This window comes from Pieris rapae, chromosome 4, assembly GCF_905147795.1.
Source record: "Pieris rapae chromosome 4, ilPieRapa1.1, whole genome shotgun sequence".
NCBI classification, from domain to species: Eukaryota; Metazoa; Arthropoda; class Insecta; order Lepidoptera; family Pieridae; genus Pieris; species Pieris rapae.
In genome coordinates, this window is record NC_059512.1 from 6,049,254 (window position 1) to 6,067,662 (window position 18,409).

The 18,409-nt window shown below is 32.4% G+C and overlaps 1 protein-coding gene across 3 annotated transcripts; it reads right to left on the bottom strand.

Annotated features, from left to right (window-relative positions):
- Window positions 1–40: 40 nt before the first annotated feature.
- LOC111001268 (cationic amino acid transporter 3) lies at window positions 41–18,025 on the bottom strand. 3 transcript variants are annotated; one of them, XM_045634748.1, is made up of 11 exons: window positions 17,886–18,025; window positions 8,086–8,317; window positions 5,768–6,052; window positions 5,354–5,458; window positions 4,458–4,744; window positions 3,208–3,445; window positions 2,736–2,838; window positions 2,402–2,553; window positions 1,853–2,007; window positions 1,421–1,529; window positions 41–1,211 (listed from the first exon to the last, which is right to left on the bottom strand). In XM_045634748.1, the coding sequence occupies exons 2-11, from the start codon at window positions 8,315–8,317 to the stop codon at window positions 1,096–1,098; spliced, it is 1,782 nt and encodes a 593-aa protein (XP_045490704.1). In that variant the 5' UTR covers window positions 17,886–18,025; the 3' UTR covers window positions 41–1,095. The 3 variants fall into 3 exon arrangements, with proteins under 3 accessions (XP_045490704.1, XP_045490705.1, XP_045490706.1); XM_045634749.1 differs by lacking the exon at window positions 17,886–18,025 and adding an exon at window positions 12,770–12,842; XM_045634750.1 differs by lacking the exon at window positions 17,886–18,025 and adding an exon at window positions 10,624–10,732.
- Window positions 18,026–18,409: the final 384 nt, after the last annotated feature.

The window sequence follows — 18,409 nt, forward strand, 5'->3', positions numbered from 1 at the left end:
CAAAAAAAATGATTAGTGGTATAAAGAGCATAAAATCTGATATTTTTGAAATACATTTATTTATACATGAATCACAGTTAATTTCGCTAAATCTTAAATATAATCACAACGTATGCCTACACTTAGGTAATCTAACAGTTAAACATTGTGGCAAGACAAAATTAATTAACATTTGATATAATGGTAGTAATGGCTATTTTGAATTTGCTGAACTTATTGTTATATATAAATTATAGTTAATGCTAAATGTAAGTACATAATTTATTTAACTTACGCTATTTATAATGTCTTGTGGCAGATGCCTTTGTGCCCGTCAGTAGTGAATATGACTCGCAACGCACTCAAATGTAGGGTTCCAAGTTGTTGAAAAAAATATACATATAACAAAATTTCATGAATATTTAATCTATATTTTTAAGCGTACGTAATTATTGGAGCTTTAACATATATTTTTGCTAGCTGAGAGTTAAGTATTAACAAGCAAAGTAGTTTAAAAGTATATTGGAACCCTACTCAAATATCACAGTTCTGATTAAAACATCACAGTACATTTATACTAAAAACTTATATCTATTTGACTCAATGTTTGCCGTTTTACTTTGAACTATTCGTCTGTAACCAGTCTGCAACATAGCTATGTACAGAATATAGTATTTAAGAAAACGTTATTTGATCAGTTTTAAACAGCAGAAGATTTTTTTTTTGTACAATTATATTTTTATTAGTAACAAGTTATTCATGTATGTCGTGGTCAGATCGGTGATTTGATCATTTAAAATGTGACCGAACATGTATATCGTTAAGGATTTAACTGTAAATTTCATTGCCATCAAAAAAACCTCATTTAATTACGTTACCATCTTGCAATTGTTACGACCACAAGTCATTGATCACAGCTACATCATGATCAAATCAACGTCATTATATGATCAATACATTAATGTTGTGCGGATTCATATTATGTCAAAAGTTTGAAAAAATATAATACAATGATGAGAATTAATCTCAGTGACCGATACAAAAAATGCAATCTTTAACGTCGTGTCAACAAGTCCTGTCATCTAAGGCTAATATTTTGTCGTTAAATTAAATAAATCAAAACTTAGTAATAACATGTTTTTCTTCAACCTTTCCATTCGTGTGGGAATCGTCATTTTTCTTTTCCTTGAGGGAACTATTGCTGATGCCGTAAAAGAAATATATAAGGTATCCTGAAAATAATATTTACATAGGTTATAATATTATTATGTCTATTTACACTGTGCAACTTGGAAACATTACTTAATCAAAAAGCCTGTTATATACATATCCAAGTATACCGAGATTTTTCAAAGCTCTCCCTAAGTTTTTTTTATTTTATAGAACCGGGGGGCAAACGGGCAGGCACATATTTGGGTTTGCGAATCTTTAAAGTACTTACCGACTGCAAGCCAGAGGATGAACCGCACCCAAGTGTGGTAGTCGAGTTGCACCATCAGATAGACGTTCATAATCACGCTCAAATACGGTACAAGCGGAACTAGAGGGACCTGCATAACAACAAATTATATTCTTAGTAAACTCTTCGTTTGATGTTTTTGCAGAAACACTTATTAAAATTGCTAGGAAACGAACCTACCTGCCTAGGCGATATAAATTGGTTAAACTGTAAACCACGAGGACAATACAGTAGCAGATATATATATTGTCAAATAATAAACCTATTGTTATATGTATAAGAATTTACTAATAAGATGATCCGCACTGATATTACGGTATAACTTTGGGCTGTTTAAAAATTGACACCCTCTGCCGGTAAGCGGTAATCTACCCGGTTTTGAACCAGCCAATGCGATGTTTTTGTAACACTCACGGTGAAGGTGAGATGTGCGACGTCGCGTCGTGGCTGGCGATACAGCACCAACAGTAAAAGCAGCAGCAGAATGCCCAAAGCACCTGTAGCCACCCAAGAACCCTCACCTATCACCTCCCAACTCATTGTACCGCACGCCAGTAGAGACACCACAACTGAAAGAATCAATAGGTTCTTAAGAAATTCATACAGTTATCGCGATACTCTTTACTTTTCTTTGTATCATTTTTTCTCATAAATTTCCTTAGGAGTTCGAATACATAATACAATATATATTCGAACTATTAAATAGAAAATTGATAGAAGTGGTATGAGTTTATTTGAAATAGGAATTATATGTTATTTGTGTGTTTAACAGCACAGTAACCATGTACGAATAAAATCAACGCATTCAACGTTACAAAGGTGACTATGACAGGTAGTACCTAGATAAACGTTATCAAAATAAAGAATATCACTAAATATACAACGGAATGTTTTTAAGCATTTTATAAATAATGTTTATGTAAATTTTATCGATATATGGCTATGTTTCAAGAATGTACATACAAAATATAAATATTGTGCATTTGGCGATGGTGGAAGAAAGCATCGTAGGCTCTTTTAGTCCCAGCAGATTAAACAGCTGTTTTACCACGCTCCAAGGCGTCTCTGGAAGGGCTTTTAGCCCGTTTATTATTATCGTGCTGTCTTCTTCGTATCTGAAATATAAATTAGAATTAAAAATGCAATGAGCGTTTATAATTCTGTCAGAAAAAGATAATGTTTAATGAACATCTATACCTAATCGAGAGTCTATTATTATGCTAGATACAGTCCTAGTCTTACCCGAACCGATTTACAAAACTATATTAATTTAAAAATTTGAATATAGAACACGCACCTTAAAATTAGAACGCTTATAGCTACAATGGTATAAGCCATCAGCGTTCCGATGGACATCATGTCTATCAATTGGTTTAAGTTAAATATGGCTGCCATCGTTGCTGGAATATAAATGTATTATTAGGCGTCTGACTTAAAGGTTAAAAAACATAGGGACTAATATTGAATATACCGATATTGAAGAAGTGTTATATTACTTTCATAATAAAAACGTAATAGGTAATATTGATGATATACTTTGTAAATTTTTACGATGCGCGGTCGCACACCGTTTTAGATTTTTTCTATTGTTAGTGTGTGAATAATTTTTTTGATAAGATTTGTATTTTGTTACGCGAAGAACTTTTAATGTGGGCACATAAATACATACACGTTTTATTATAATTAAAAAAAAATTAAATTTTCCAATTGATGAATTTTCAGGATTTATGAGAAAAGTTATATACTGCGAACAACAAAATGGTATTTACCTGATAGAAGGCCACTGAAGGCGGTCGCAAGCAGCGGGGTCTGTGTGCGGCGATGAATCCGAGCTAGGGGCCGAAATAACACGCCATCACTGGCCATGGCGTATAGCACACGTGGAAGAGGGAACATGGCGCCCAAGAGACTGGTGCACAGAGCAAATATGGCTCCAATAGTTACGATCCACCCCACCGATGGTAAACCCGCCACTCCAAATACGTGTGGAAATGGCGCGTCAGCGTCCTATACACAACGATTATGTCAGCTAATGTCAATATTATAGCTTAATTCAAATCTTATCTTACAGCAGCCTTAACATCAAGCTTGGTATGTTTGGTTGTCGCGGCAGCATGCGTAATGACTTTTTACGTCGAAATATGATTAATTGTAACGGTGATACCATTTCTGTACTAAGCGGTAAATCAATGTATGTAAATCTGTTTTAGCGGTTGAGCAAGACCTGTTACTCTATTTGAGTTGTAGTATGGAACTTATTCGAACGTGTACAACTCAATGAAATAAGCATTATATAATACCATTATTTCTGATTAGATACTTTGATATTTTTCTAGCGTTGTTACAGAAACTGCTTGTGCAACTTTCTGAAATTCGAAAGTTTGATATAACTAACGCCCAAACCCAATAACTTATCTCAATCCATTTTTTACCACCTGAGATAGAGTTGTTAATGCAAATATTGATAGAAGTGGGCCAATAACCAATCGACGGATTGTAATAGCTATCTGTTGATACAAGCTATCTATGGTAATTCGGACCGGTGTATGTGGATAGACATTTGTATGAAAATGACAGTTCATCAGTGCCAATATCCTATCTTAAGATTTGAACTTACAACAGTTTTTAAAATAGTTAAAAAACTATTTGATATGTTTTAAACATTCACTTGTATATTTTAATATTACCTATTTGTATAGTTTTATTTACTTTATTTGGTTTATATTGATGATCAAATATGAGTGTAAAGAGCGAAGAGATTGCATTCTATCCTCCGCCAAAAATGGATTGTCATCGTAGGATTTGGTTATTGGGATGCAGATAGGAGATCGATCGACTGTCACGGTGTGATCTCAGATTGCTTTCAATCTAAGATTGTGGATTAATGATTGAGATCGGGCGTAAAGCAATTCGATAATTATGCAGCGTGATGCAAACACACATTTTATACACTTCGTAAATGGTGTACATCAGTTACTTATCATTGATTTTAGTTCTAAAATTTTAGGATCAAAATTACCTGCAAGTAATAGGGGAGCATCATTGTCAAGACTGTCGCGATGGTGAAATACGATATAAATATGATGACGAGCGACAATATGATGGAAAGCGGAATGTCTCTTTTCGGGTTCTTTGCTTCCTCGCCAGTGGTTGCAACGCAGTCGAAGCCCACAAAGCCAAAGAAGCATTTGGCAGCGCCCGCCATCACTCCAGCCACACCCCACGGCATGAAACCTCCAGCGCCTGCTGCCTCACGATATTCCTCGGGAATGTCTTCCACCGCTATACGCCAGTTTGCGGGGTCGCCTGTAGATGTGGTAAATTGTAAAAATAAAAAAATTGTAACTGATGATGATAATTCATTTATTTTTTCATAAGCAGAACTGCTAGTGATGTCCTAAATATGAAATCGATATATACGTATGGTGGTTTTAATTAAAATATGATACTTTACATATGCTAGATTATATATAGGTAAAAAATTATGAAATTCATAATAGTTTTTTTTTCTTATTTACTATTTTAGCTAAGCCAGTGTGAAATTCATTACCAGCTACTCCTATTGTTTCACCTTGTCACTTCATACACAATAGACTATTTATATTTTACGTTTTATGATGGTAGCCTTATAATATTTTATTATTATCATCGTTAAACATAAGCTTTGATAATAGGTATTGTTATGTCCGACCAGTGACTGAAAACATCACATAACGACGATCAAAATCTGTTAAATTAGTACTTAGCGGTGAATTAAAAGTCACTACTAAAAAATAGTATCAAGCCAAACGCGAAGAAACATTCGTAGTACAATTCATAGAAATAAACATTATTTATTATTTATGAATCTGGAAAATCATTATTTAATATTTATGCATCTGGAAATGTTTCTTAAGAAAGTTAGAATATACATACTCTGGGTGGCTCCAGCAATTACAACGATAACAACAGTTGCCATATTGAGTGCCGTGAAGACATTGTTTAGTTTTGTTGACTCGCGCACCCCCACGCCGAGCAAAACTGAAAATATAAAATTATTATTTTTTAGTTTATAGACATAAATTCAACATTAGGAGTGCAATATTCTTAAAGACAATATTCATCATCTATACGCTACAGCCCATCAAAACTCGGTCCAAGAACATACAGCTGATCCTGTTCTATGCTTTTTGTTTCCATTTCGTGATTCGAACACGCAAACATTAGAGAATAAAAAACAGCACAACAATATAATACATTTAATATTCATTCTAAAGGACGAAGGATGACTCAACAAATGTACTAGCAGTAATATTATTAACAAAAAAAATATATATAAGAAATACTAACTTGTTATAACAAGGACAAGTCCGAACGCAAAGAAATCAGGATACTCGGCAAGGAACGAAACATTAATCGGTGCAGCGGCTGTCAAGGTGCGAGCCATGGTATTATTGCATATGCTATCGATGTAATTCGACATGCCCTTGGCGACACTGGCCGTGCCGATCACATACTCCAGGATGAGGTTCCAGCCTATGGTGAATGCAATGAATTCACCCACGCTCACATAGCTGTACACATACGCTGATCCAGCTCGAGGTACGCGTGCCGCGAACTCCGCGTAGCACAGTCCTGTTACATAGTACAAATTATAGTTAAACATATTACGCGTTAATATCCAGTATATACGATATGTATACAGAGAACAACAGAACAGAGACTTAATAAATGCTCTGTTGAGGTAAGGTAGATTATATTCGTATTCTGCTTTATATTATTTATATGCGTTTAAATTATCCATTAATGATAGATGGCTATTCATCAACTTCCGATGATGAAACTCAGCTGCAGGTATTAATCCGAACAAGATTGACCCCATATCTCTACGTAAAACCCATGGGTCAAGCCTAGCATCAGTTGGCTCGGAGTGAATTACCGCTTGCCTTGCTGAGTACACCAAGCTTTCTGGAGGCTAATTTAGCCTTTCCCTTCAAATGACCAACTAAACGCCATTCGAATGTCAACGCCAAGTATTCCGATGATGGCTGAGGCTTTAAGAAGAGTCTTCGAAAAGAGGAGTAGCGACAAAGGGAAGAATAATTTTATTCATTCTATAGATAAAATAATTACAGTTCATATTTATCATATCTGAACTAGCTAAAAGATTTCTAATATATAAGATATATTTACTTTTATTTAAGACAATGAACTTTTAAAAGAATAAATCCTTTGTCTTTCTCAAACTAATTATCCACGTGTCTGCTCCATATAAGAAGATAGAAAATAATGTATCATATTAAAATATTTAAATTAACTTAAAAGAAAACTGTCTTATAGGAAATATTAGCAAGGACTGGATATGTAAAAACATCGTGTTTGTTATGTTCACAATCTTGTTTTGCAAGTGGTTTTGGGGTCATATGCATTTTGCAAATTGCGCTAACAGATATATAAATAAACAAGAAAATTTTACTTTATGCAAAGGTTTAGTCTCCTGAATTAAACTAGGTCGAGACGATTTCATATTTTATCAACGTTTATTGGATTTTTTTATTGAGAGGATAAAAAGCTTTCTAAATTAATTTTATAAGGGCCTGTTTCACAATGTCCGGATAAGTTCCAAATAAACTATTTATTACTTATTGTAGGATAAACTAGTGTTTGTTGCGTTTCACGACTGTCAGCTAGCGCTGTTCGTCATCGAAGTTTCTTATTCGGAACTTTTATCTTCCAAATAATGTGTGTGTTATAGGTATTTGGTACTTTATCCATACATTGTGAAACAGACTCTAAGTCTCACATAGTAATAGTCTTGTTTAAAGTAAAAATATGTTTTGAGTACCATGCGGTGGTAAAGAGGTCAATTTAGGTCCAGGTAAGATCGTATATATAAAATGAATATATAAGGAAAATATAGCAGGGTTAGCCTAGTAGCTTCAGCTTGCGACTCTCACCCCTGAGGTCGTGGGATCGTTCCCGAGCTGTGCACCAAGGGACTTTCATGTGCACATTAAATATCTGCTCGAACGGTGAAGGAAAACAACGTGAGGAAACCGACTTGCCTTAGTCCGAAAAAGTCGAGGGCATGCGTCAGATACAGAAGGTTGATGACCTACTTGCCTATTATATTAACAAACGATCATTAAACAGGTACAAAAATTTGAGGCCCAGACCTAAAAAGGCAGTAGCGCCATTGATTTATTTTATATTTTATATAAGGAAAATTTTATTTTTGCAATGGAAATGTAGCCGGTGAATTCTACACAGCATTGAGGGAACGACTTCTTGATAGCTATTAATGTATAGTTTTCCCTTTGCATACTATCATATTACCATATTTGAGAAATCAGCTACTTGCATTTTAACGCGATAAATTGAAGGACTGTTATACATATTAAATCATAAAAACAAACTTGTTCTAGTAAGAAACGTGTTATAAATTATAAAATTCATTTTATGCAGACAATTATTGGCTGATTTGTATTGAGTAATCGTTGAAATAGAGCGGACAGTGTGAACAAGGTCAGTTTGTTTGATTTGTTTTATTCTCCGATCACACGTGCGGCTGCTGCTTTGTATTGGACACCACACAAGCTGTATTAAAAATTCACCGCGATGTTCTGATAAATACAGAATTTCATTTAACTACACTAAGTTAGGTGTACCAGCGAAAGCAGAGGCAATGGCAGCAACGAGGAAGCTCAGGGTAACGGCAGGCCCGGCTACTGTTTTGGCGACGGCACCAGCTAGGACGTAGACACCAAGACCCAAGGTGCTGCCCACTCCCAGCGCCGTCAGATCCAGTAAGCCAAGACACCGCGACAGTTCGCTACCACCTTGGCTGTCATCTAGTCGCTTGCAGCGCCGCAGCGCCGACAGTATCCTAGCGCAACCCATCTGTAATTATAACATACAATATAAACATTTTGGATATCAAAACTTAAACTTCCGTACAAATTTGGCTAGTAAAAGACAAATAAATATTCAATACATTTTAGATTTTACTCTTGTCTTATGAGTTTACTCAATGTCGAGGTTCACAGCGAAAAATCATAATACATATTATATAAAAGTTTAGCTAAATCTATGTTTTCTATCCTTTTTTTATTTATGTTCTAACTAGTCTGACCATAAATGTAAATGTATGTTTTCTGTCCTTTTTTTAATTTATGGTCTAACTAGTCTGGCCATAAATATGATTACTTATAAATCATTTCTATTTTTCAACTTTTTAATTATTTTGTTTTTGGAACACGTATATTATTTTAAAAACTATTACGCGCCATTTAACATATGGCTGGACTACGTATATCAATATATATTAATAATTACTTCTCAATGACCTACAATTTTTTTCATAATATATATAATTTTAAGTTTGTTGTTTTAAGAGTCTTATGAATATATGATTGGATTTTAAACATCTAAGAAAGGATTATGTGCAATAAACCATGATGACTGTCGTAAAATCGCAGCTTATCACGACGAGTGACAATTGTTTTATGGTTTAAAACCGGCTTCACTTTTAGATATTAAATATAGCAGATTTAATGTTATATGTGTTATCCTCGGGTATACCATTTTTAACGTAAACTGGCTCATACTTTAGTGGAAAACATCTTGAGGAAACCGGTATGTTTAAATAGCAAAAATCGACTACTTATGTATGCCAGGCATAAATGATTTATTTAAATGCAATAAGAATATAACGTAAGAAAATTTTAAAGAAGTTTAAATTTTATCTGAATTATAAACTGGATTGAAGATATGATTGACCAAGTGTGGCATAGCAATTATGTCTAAGTTAATCTATATATCATCTTATTTTTTAAGTTATACTTCTTTCGGCGCGATGGACGACAATGATGAGAGTGAATTTTTACGAAGCGCGCTCACCGACACCTGAATTCTACATCGTTAAGTTAGTTCTAGGTGGCATGAAAATCGATAGCTATGTTCAAGTTGTATATTCTAGTATTTTTTTATTTAGAACACGTGTTTTGTAACTGTACAATTAAACAAGATTAATAAATAATTATTTTTTTTTAATTTTGGTGTGTTTTAATCAATTTCACATACGACGGTGATAGTATTTACTAATTATTTATTTATTTAAATAAAATCTTTTTTATTAATTTTTATTATGTATCGTAAATCATTACTGCATTTTAGTTCTTTTTCCATACGCCAAAGGAGTATAACTTCTATTTTTCGGTGATAGTATTTACTAATAATTTATTTACTTATATATTCTTATAACAAGCAAATTGTATTATTTAAATAAAATATTTTTGATTGTTTTTTTTTTATCGTTAATCTGATAATAACTTGTAACGCGCTTACATAAGTACACACACTCTTTTTTTAAATGAAGTAAAATTGTGTTCAATAATAAAAATATTTTTCATTAAAATTCATTGGTCACTGTTGATTCAATTTACTATATTTGCAGTTGACTCTATCCATTGTTGGCAACAAAGGATTAAAAAAACTCCTGATTCTAACCGGTCCATGCTTGTCAAGTGGGCAAGCGATAAAAAATAAATTCAGTTTATATCTTTTAAAGATAAAATTCGGTTGAGAAACATTTATATGATGAAAAGGTATTTCCCCTTGCGGTCGTTTAAAACAATCACAAGTATTGCGTAGGTTAAAGAATTATTTATAAAATATAAATCGTTCATACTTTATATATTTTTATAATAGCTAGTTGAAAGAAATGTACATATTGCCTTACTCAACTCACTCAAATCTAATGATCACCCACAATAATATACAACGAATTATACTACTGCGCATTTCTTTTTACATGGTATTATGCAACTTATCAGTTTTCTTCTCTCTTCAGTTAAAAATCCCGGTTGTATTACAATACGAGATGTTTTTAATTAAACACAATTTTAAATAGTATAAAACAAATCTCAATTACAACACTGCCTCCGAACCATGACGATACCTTGACCGCTACGGTTTTTGAACATTCATTAATGAATTTGAATGACACGATTAGATATACTTCCTGATTTCATTATCCTATAATTTGATGGTGCAAACGATGAGAACTCGTTTTTTGCACATAGATAACAATAGATTTTGGAAATTACTAGTAATATAAACATAATGACGAAGATACGTACGTAATAATAAAATTAAAAAAGCTTACTCTAATATTTTGTCTCAGATAGAATATTTAAAACACTCACAGTTTATTAGAGATCAGCAGTTCGACAGGTGCTGAAATTTACGGGATGATATGACAAAGTGGTACTAAAAGTGATTGTCACGAATTGTTTACAGACGTGTTGTATCTTTACGGCCGTAAGCTCTGCAAACTGCGATAGTGACTCGCGGATAATTATACATACCTACATATTATTTTTTTCCTTGATTTCAATGGCAAACAGGTAAACATGTTTATTCTTAAAAGGTTGTCAAGAAGATATCAGTCTAAATAAAATCCCAAGCCTGTTGCTGCTTGCTTTTACGATTCTACTAGCTTGCCTAGGTTATTGAACTGCTAATTATTATTTTAACTACAGTCGGAAATATCTATTACAATGCTAAGAAATCAAAATCATTTAAAAAAAATTTTTAAATCCCGATTGAATGCTGAAACCCGTATGATTTTGTTGTTTTGTAAGTTACAGTGGTTGGATGATTTATCTTATGATATTTAAGTCAAGTAAATCTTAAGATAAAAACGATAGGTTAGAATACTTTGGAATTTGCACTATCTAAATATTTTCCATTACAGCACTGTATACATTTGGTAACATGAACGAGAAAAATTTAAAAATTCTACTAAATAACGTTTAACATTTTGACTGCTTTCAGAATTAACTGTCGATATGCCTACATATTCCGGACAGAATTTCTATAAAATTTGGTACTCCGCTAAAAAAATATAACAGGTATAACGTCCAAAAGTATAATAATAATGACAGGCTCTGAGATATTCTATCGAAATCTAGCCCAAGTCGTAATAATTTTATTTATTGATTAATTTCGATCTTAAAATTTGCATTGATTATTACCAAGATAACAATATTGACCTATAAATACATAAATGAGAAATGCTGCAAATAAAATGACATGACTATTGTCTCTGGTTGCACAGATACAGTAATTATATTTAGACGATGATCTTGTAAAATGATAGTGAATGATATTTGTCTGTCATTGTTGTGGGAGGCTTAGTAGATTACTTTGTCTGTTACTCGCAACCGAATTGTTTGCTGAGCCAACGACCCATTCACATTTATTAATTATATTTAATAAATAAGAATTTATTTATAGTACCGTTTTATTGAGTTGTAGGAAGTTCCAAGCCGAGGATATATCACTCACATCATTATATACAAGTCAATAACGGGATCACAGAGCGAATTAAAATAACGGCAGCATAGTAAAACGTTTTTATGAGATTCAAACCCATAAAAATTTCCTTTTAAATCAAAATTGATATTCAACGACCTTATTACAAAACGAGGACAAACTAAGTACATGTATGTGATGATAATTTCCATTATTTTTATATTACTATATTAATTCGTTTTATTTTTTCTAAAAACAAAAATTGTTTCCATGGTAACAAATGACAGATGTGAACTATTGACTGAGCCACGACTTAAAAAACCGGATAGGTCTATTATTTTAATTTGAGACCAAGATGATGATATTTAATTTATGTAATGTATACTAGGTTTAAGTCATTTTTATATGTAATTTGCATTCTACTGTTTCACGAATAATACTTGACGAGTTAAAACGCATCGTATCGCTCGATGAATCTGTGTTAAGGTAATCGCTACTTTACAAGGATAACTGAATCTCTATAATTTAGTTATTCAAGAATCGAGAAAAAAAAATTTAATTTGTTTATATACAGTCGAATTGACAAAATAAACTGGAAATTTAACATTTTGATAAGGTATTTCAAACAATGAAAATATACAGAACTAAGATGTGTAAATGTATGAAGTCGCGTACACCGTCAATGGGGCACGCGACACAGATTTATGCATCTGTTTTTTTTTAGTCTCTGACGCAACAATTTTTAGATATTCTACCTTCCTCAAAATATTGACCTTCGCAATTTCACCTACTTTAGCAGAGCAATACTAATTACGTATAAGAAAAAGTTCATTAGTGCACAACCGGAATTCGAACGCGCGACCTAAATATACCTAACTTACTTAACGATTGTAGACGACAACATTAAAATCTTTATGTGAAATCCGTTTTTAATTTTACAAATTATATTATTTACCACTAAACGACAATAAATCTAAATTGTAATTTATTTTTAATTAAAAATTTCCAAACACAGTTAGTCAGACAATTACTTACAAATACAAGTTAGTGAGGGGAATTCACTGTTAAAATAAAACAAGTATTTGTTTAGACACGTTCAAGAAAGGAATGATTTTCCTCTGCATTAGCTTCAAGTGGTTCGTAAGCTTCCATATCTTCTAAATGTCGATAATATTGTCAAATATCATCGTGACATGTTATAGACTTATTTATATTATGTGTCCAATTCGCTCGTATTGTACCTTTGCTACGAATCGATAGTCGAAATCACTTGCCGTTCACACTGGACGCAAATTCCGTTCGAGTTCTTTTAGAGAGGTTCCAAACTGCAGGGAATGTACCTCTTTTATATTTTAATGGTTATAAAACTGAATTTATTTTTTTAATACATTGTACTAATTTAAAAAAAATAACTGGGTTGATTAAGTGACAAAGAATTTTTGTTAGTTGCCGTAAAAAGTATTTCAATTTTATTTTATCCTTTTTCTTCGGGATTCTGCTACATCTATGTACACAGATTATAATTATAAAAACTATTTAATAAATAAATGATTTTTTTTTAAATAACAGTTTAATTTGGCAACAATTTTTGAGAACGTTTCTATTTCGACAGCCCCTAGAAACTGGATTAGCATAACAATTATGTAACGGTCTGACACGCATTATCGGCTTTTAACATCTTAAATTTACAGATAACTCAATATCTGATATATACGTATAAGTTCTCAGACTTATACGTGATATAAAAACCCTTAAAGAGACGTAGTTGTTACAGGTGGCGACGATCATACGACTCCTATTCCCGCGTAGTCAAAAATTCAGGACTAAAAAAAGGGATAGTGCACACATCGAAAAATCCTTCCTTGTATTTAATAAATAGACGCTGTCAAACTCACACAATTGTATCATTTTATTTAAAAAAAATCTAGATGAATGCTTATTTTTGTGTATTTCCACATAAAAAAATATATTTTTTATATACTACCACTTTATATACCCACGATGCAGATACACTTTACTCATTCACTCTCTCACACATTTACACCCACACACTTACTCATGCACTCAGGTGTGATGTTAACGGTTCAAAAAATAAAAAGGAAACGGTTAAAAAAAATAGCTTAAATAACGTCATTATTTTAAGTATTTAAGTTTGTTTATGGAAGAGCTGGGAACCCTAACACAGGTATTTTTACTTAAAAGGGTTTCCAAATCTTACACTTTGAAAAGAAAATGTACTTAAAATGAATAAACACTTTTTATTTATTATTATTATACGACAAAATGTATGACGATTGTTTGCTATATGCACACGAAGTTATATCGTTTCCGTTGATACCTTAATATATAAACAAACATATTTGATAAATTTTGCGAAAGACACCTAAACGGTTATATCCAAAAAAGTTACGGGCATAATACAGCTGATTATTAATTAAGAGAATGTCGTAAAAGTTACGTAATTTAAGAGGTCATGCTATTGCTTTTTGTATAATACTTTGCTATTTGTGGTATAAGTTGCTTCATACCAACAGATTTATACATGTTATCGGCAAACAGTATTCATAAACACATATTAAGCTACACACAATTTATTTCACTAAGAACATACGCGATTTAATATTATGTTAATAAGCATAACAGTTTGATAAACGATAGCGTAACTAAACCATTCATAATTAAGATTTTAAGAATAGGAATCGGCCTTGTACGGTAGGTACTCTATATAATGCCCTCGTAATGAATAGAGATAGGAAATGAACGTGAACCAGTTTTGTATTTATACATTTCATATTTCGTTACAATACAAAACTACAATTATTTTTATCTGTATCGTAATGGTTTGCAACATAAAATTTCCTTTATGAACGTAATACAAGAACGCCTTAGCACAATCTTTACGATAATTTCAAGTATTCTTATATGACATAGTATATTTTCGATTCATAGATAGTTTATGAGCGGTTTTTAACTTTCCTACACAAAAAACTTTTATTAGCGATTCTACAAAGTATATAGCTAACAATTTTTTACGTATAGTTGGTACGTCTGCACACGTTAAAAGAGGTCAACACTATAACATTTAAAAAGAAAGTCGAGGATTCGACACAGCATTTAAATAACCAGCAAATATAGCATTTTACAATTTTATTGTCTTTATGTAACGATCGCCCTTTATAACTACGTATCATTACAATGACAAATAAAATGGTGTAACAGGAAAAACGAAACGGCCTCGCCGAAGACATTGATTCGAACCATAAAGTAAAAACACAGATGATAATTTAAAACAGTTTAAACATAGAGTAAGTTCTAACCATAAAAAAGAAAATGAATAAGGTTTAGTGGTTAACATGCTTGACTATTGGTTAAAATCCCTTTAGGGGCTTAAGATTTCAATATTAGATTTTCCTAGCTAAGTTTGTGAAATTAAAACGCGCTTCGCTGGTTCTGGTCTAGTACATCAAACTAAGACGGTTATGGAATTGAGAATCCACCTGTGTCTGCGCATACATACACGCAGTCTCAGAGATAAAAGTCCCGGATTGGTTTGGAGCACTTATAAAAGTTACATATCATTAATCTCATTGATAGATTGCTGATTGATCTAAATCAAACGTCAATCAACCATATGCCATAAAAATAGATCACTTTATCAAAAGATGTAGATATATATGTCTTTATATAAGTATATATGTGTGCGATATTTTATCCTCACCAATAACCAGTTACCATATTTATTTTGAATTCAATATACTGGATACTTTCTCTCATTGACGTGAGCCACCATATGTGGATACTTGCTTCCTACAACTAGTAGACAGGAAGTTGCAACCGCATGTCAATCAATGGTAACTCACAAGCACTCTTGCGATTTTGGTTCTATTTTCTTAATTTTTACACAGAAAACACACCATATACCGATACAAAATATCTGTATTCTTATGCTAAACCTAATTTTACGTCACTTATAACAATCAAGTTCACAAATCGTCGTCTTGTTTTACACTACGTTTTTGTTCCCAAAATAAAGTTGCAAATGCATATTACTTGATGTTCTTAACAACCAAATGTATACGAAGATTGATAAGAACATAGTACATATTTATATACAAAACGGATGCATACGACCAGCGTCTGCAGAGGAAGTGAAAAGTGTATCAAACAAACAATTGAAACATTTTTGTAAATGAACCATAATGTTTTTCTTTCAAACTGTGTCTGCTTTTCCGCACATATTTGATGACATTGTCAATTATCCAATGTCATGATAAAGTAAATCAAATTTGCTAACGTATCAGCATTTAGATGTGAATGAGTATGTAATGACATAAACTTTTATGTAATGTTATATAAAGAACTCTCTTTGATGTCCATTATCGGATCACACAAATCGACTAATAACAGTAATTAGACGCCCACTTAATAGTTGTTATCATCACACTTGTTGTAGGGGATTAGATTCTGCACAATTGTGAGATACCTGTTGAGGTGGCCTAATGAGGTCAGAGCTGATCATCAAGGATTTCGATAATAATACTAGTACAATCTTCTTGACAATTGTTTAAACTTCCGGCTTCAATATTTCTTTTTAGTATATGATTACGTGGCTTAGTGATAACTAAATTATCTGATTGACTAACAAAATGTTAAAATATCCACAAATGACTGTTGACCTGGTCTTTATGACCACATTTAAAAGTATAACTATATTTTAAAGATTTCACCAAAGCAGTCTCTTGTTCTCCTCAACACATCCATAGAAAACATTTTGTTTGTTTACTATCTGTATAAAATAAGTACATATACGTCTGAAACCTACAGATATGGTCAGATAATAGGAATCGTGGTGTATTTATAGCGCAGAGGGGAAATGGATCTCGGGATGTCGGGTCCATCTCCGGTCTCATCATCTCCTGAGGCCCGTTACTTCTCATATCTCACTACCGCGGTAATTTTATCGGAATGTTATCGAGACAAATACTTTCCTTTCTGCTCACTCATACGTATCACAATGATTACTGGTATTTACATATTAATGCAGGGAAAAGCTAAAAAAAATATACATTAAATTATGCATATCATTAACTTCAATAGCTTCTGACAGCTTGCAAATTCAGGCCAGCTCTGCAACTCCCAATAGCGAACCTGACTTAACCAAAGCGTGAGATCAAAGTACGGATATTGAAAAACCTCGAAATTGCAAACAAAACATTACATTACTATCGCTAAAGAATATGGCTGTATTATGAATTGGCTTTGTTTTCTAGAACTATTTTTATAAACGTTTTTTGACGCCATAATGCTGAATTCTAACATTATGAAAAAACTTACACTGCAGGTTTTTGAAAGCGATGCATAGATGTAGAAATATAGGAGATGATGATTGTCGGATTTTTTATGGAATAGTATTGTCAGCTTCTATAAATACTTGTAAATATTTTGTTATTATTCATCAAAACACTAAGTGACAATCTCCATCGCGAGAACACCTACATATTGCATAATTACAAATATTATGTATGTAAATTGCTACAAGAAGGTGCACAAAAATATTGTATCTCAATATTTAAATGTTTTCATGTTTATAACTTGTAAGAAGTTTCAATTGGGGGGCAGAAATTTTTGCGTATGCGATTTTTTTTATTTACTTAGTTGGATAAATACCTAAATATCCTGTATTTATATATATCTAACTTAACTAAATAAAAAAAATGATGTATCACTTCATCTATCTATCACATCTTTAATATTACTTTTAGTTCTCGTCGAATTAATTTAGTTAAATTATTTACAAATTTCGTTCTAAAAAGAAAAAAAAACATATTAATTGAATCGGTCGCATCTGCACACACCAAACTGTAAATCATATTACAAGAAAAAAATAAAGGTAGTTGTGTTGTTAGTGTCATCAATAAAAAATTTTTAATAAAATATTCTTGTGGTGTGTTTGTCTGACCCATTGTCAGAAACATATTAATTGTTTAGAAAAATCAAGAGTTATAAAATTTATTATATATTGAAATATTCTAAATATTCATCTAAAGATCGCAAGGAGAAATAGCAGAGAAATAATTAAAAGCAAATATAGAAATAATTAGTAGGTACGTACATTAATATTATGGAATCACGAATTTACAAAAACACTTACCTCAAATTTTAATTATCCAAGTGTAAAAGTTCGTTAACACTACGCTGGCAATACGCACACCGATTTCAGTTCCACTCTCACAAACACAAGCGGCGTTTGCGCAGTCACCGCATTCACTGACTGGCAGTCAGTCAGCAGTCACTAAGGTGACAACAGATGGCTTTATTGGGGTATTTTTTATTTTCACCGACCTCCTTTGTGATTACTTTAATTAATGTCATTAGTAATTATACAAAATAACATGGACTGCTATCACATAGGCCTTAATGATTACGTGCTGGTACCAGCGACTTAACAAAAATAAGAAGGCTTTTTCCTTGACAATATTTTACGTCCCAACATTCGAGTTTGATAAAACAAAATGCGAAAAATATTCAAGGTCTCACAACGAAAACCACATTTAAGACATGCAAAATATTGTACGGTATATAGGTGTTTTTGAAAGTACTACGTCATCAAAGGCCGTAGGAAATTATTAATATAGTAGATTCCGATTATGAATATCCAATAATAGCAATCTAAAC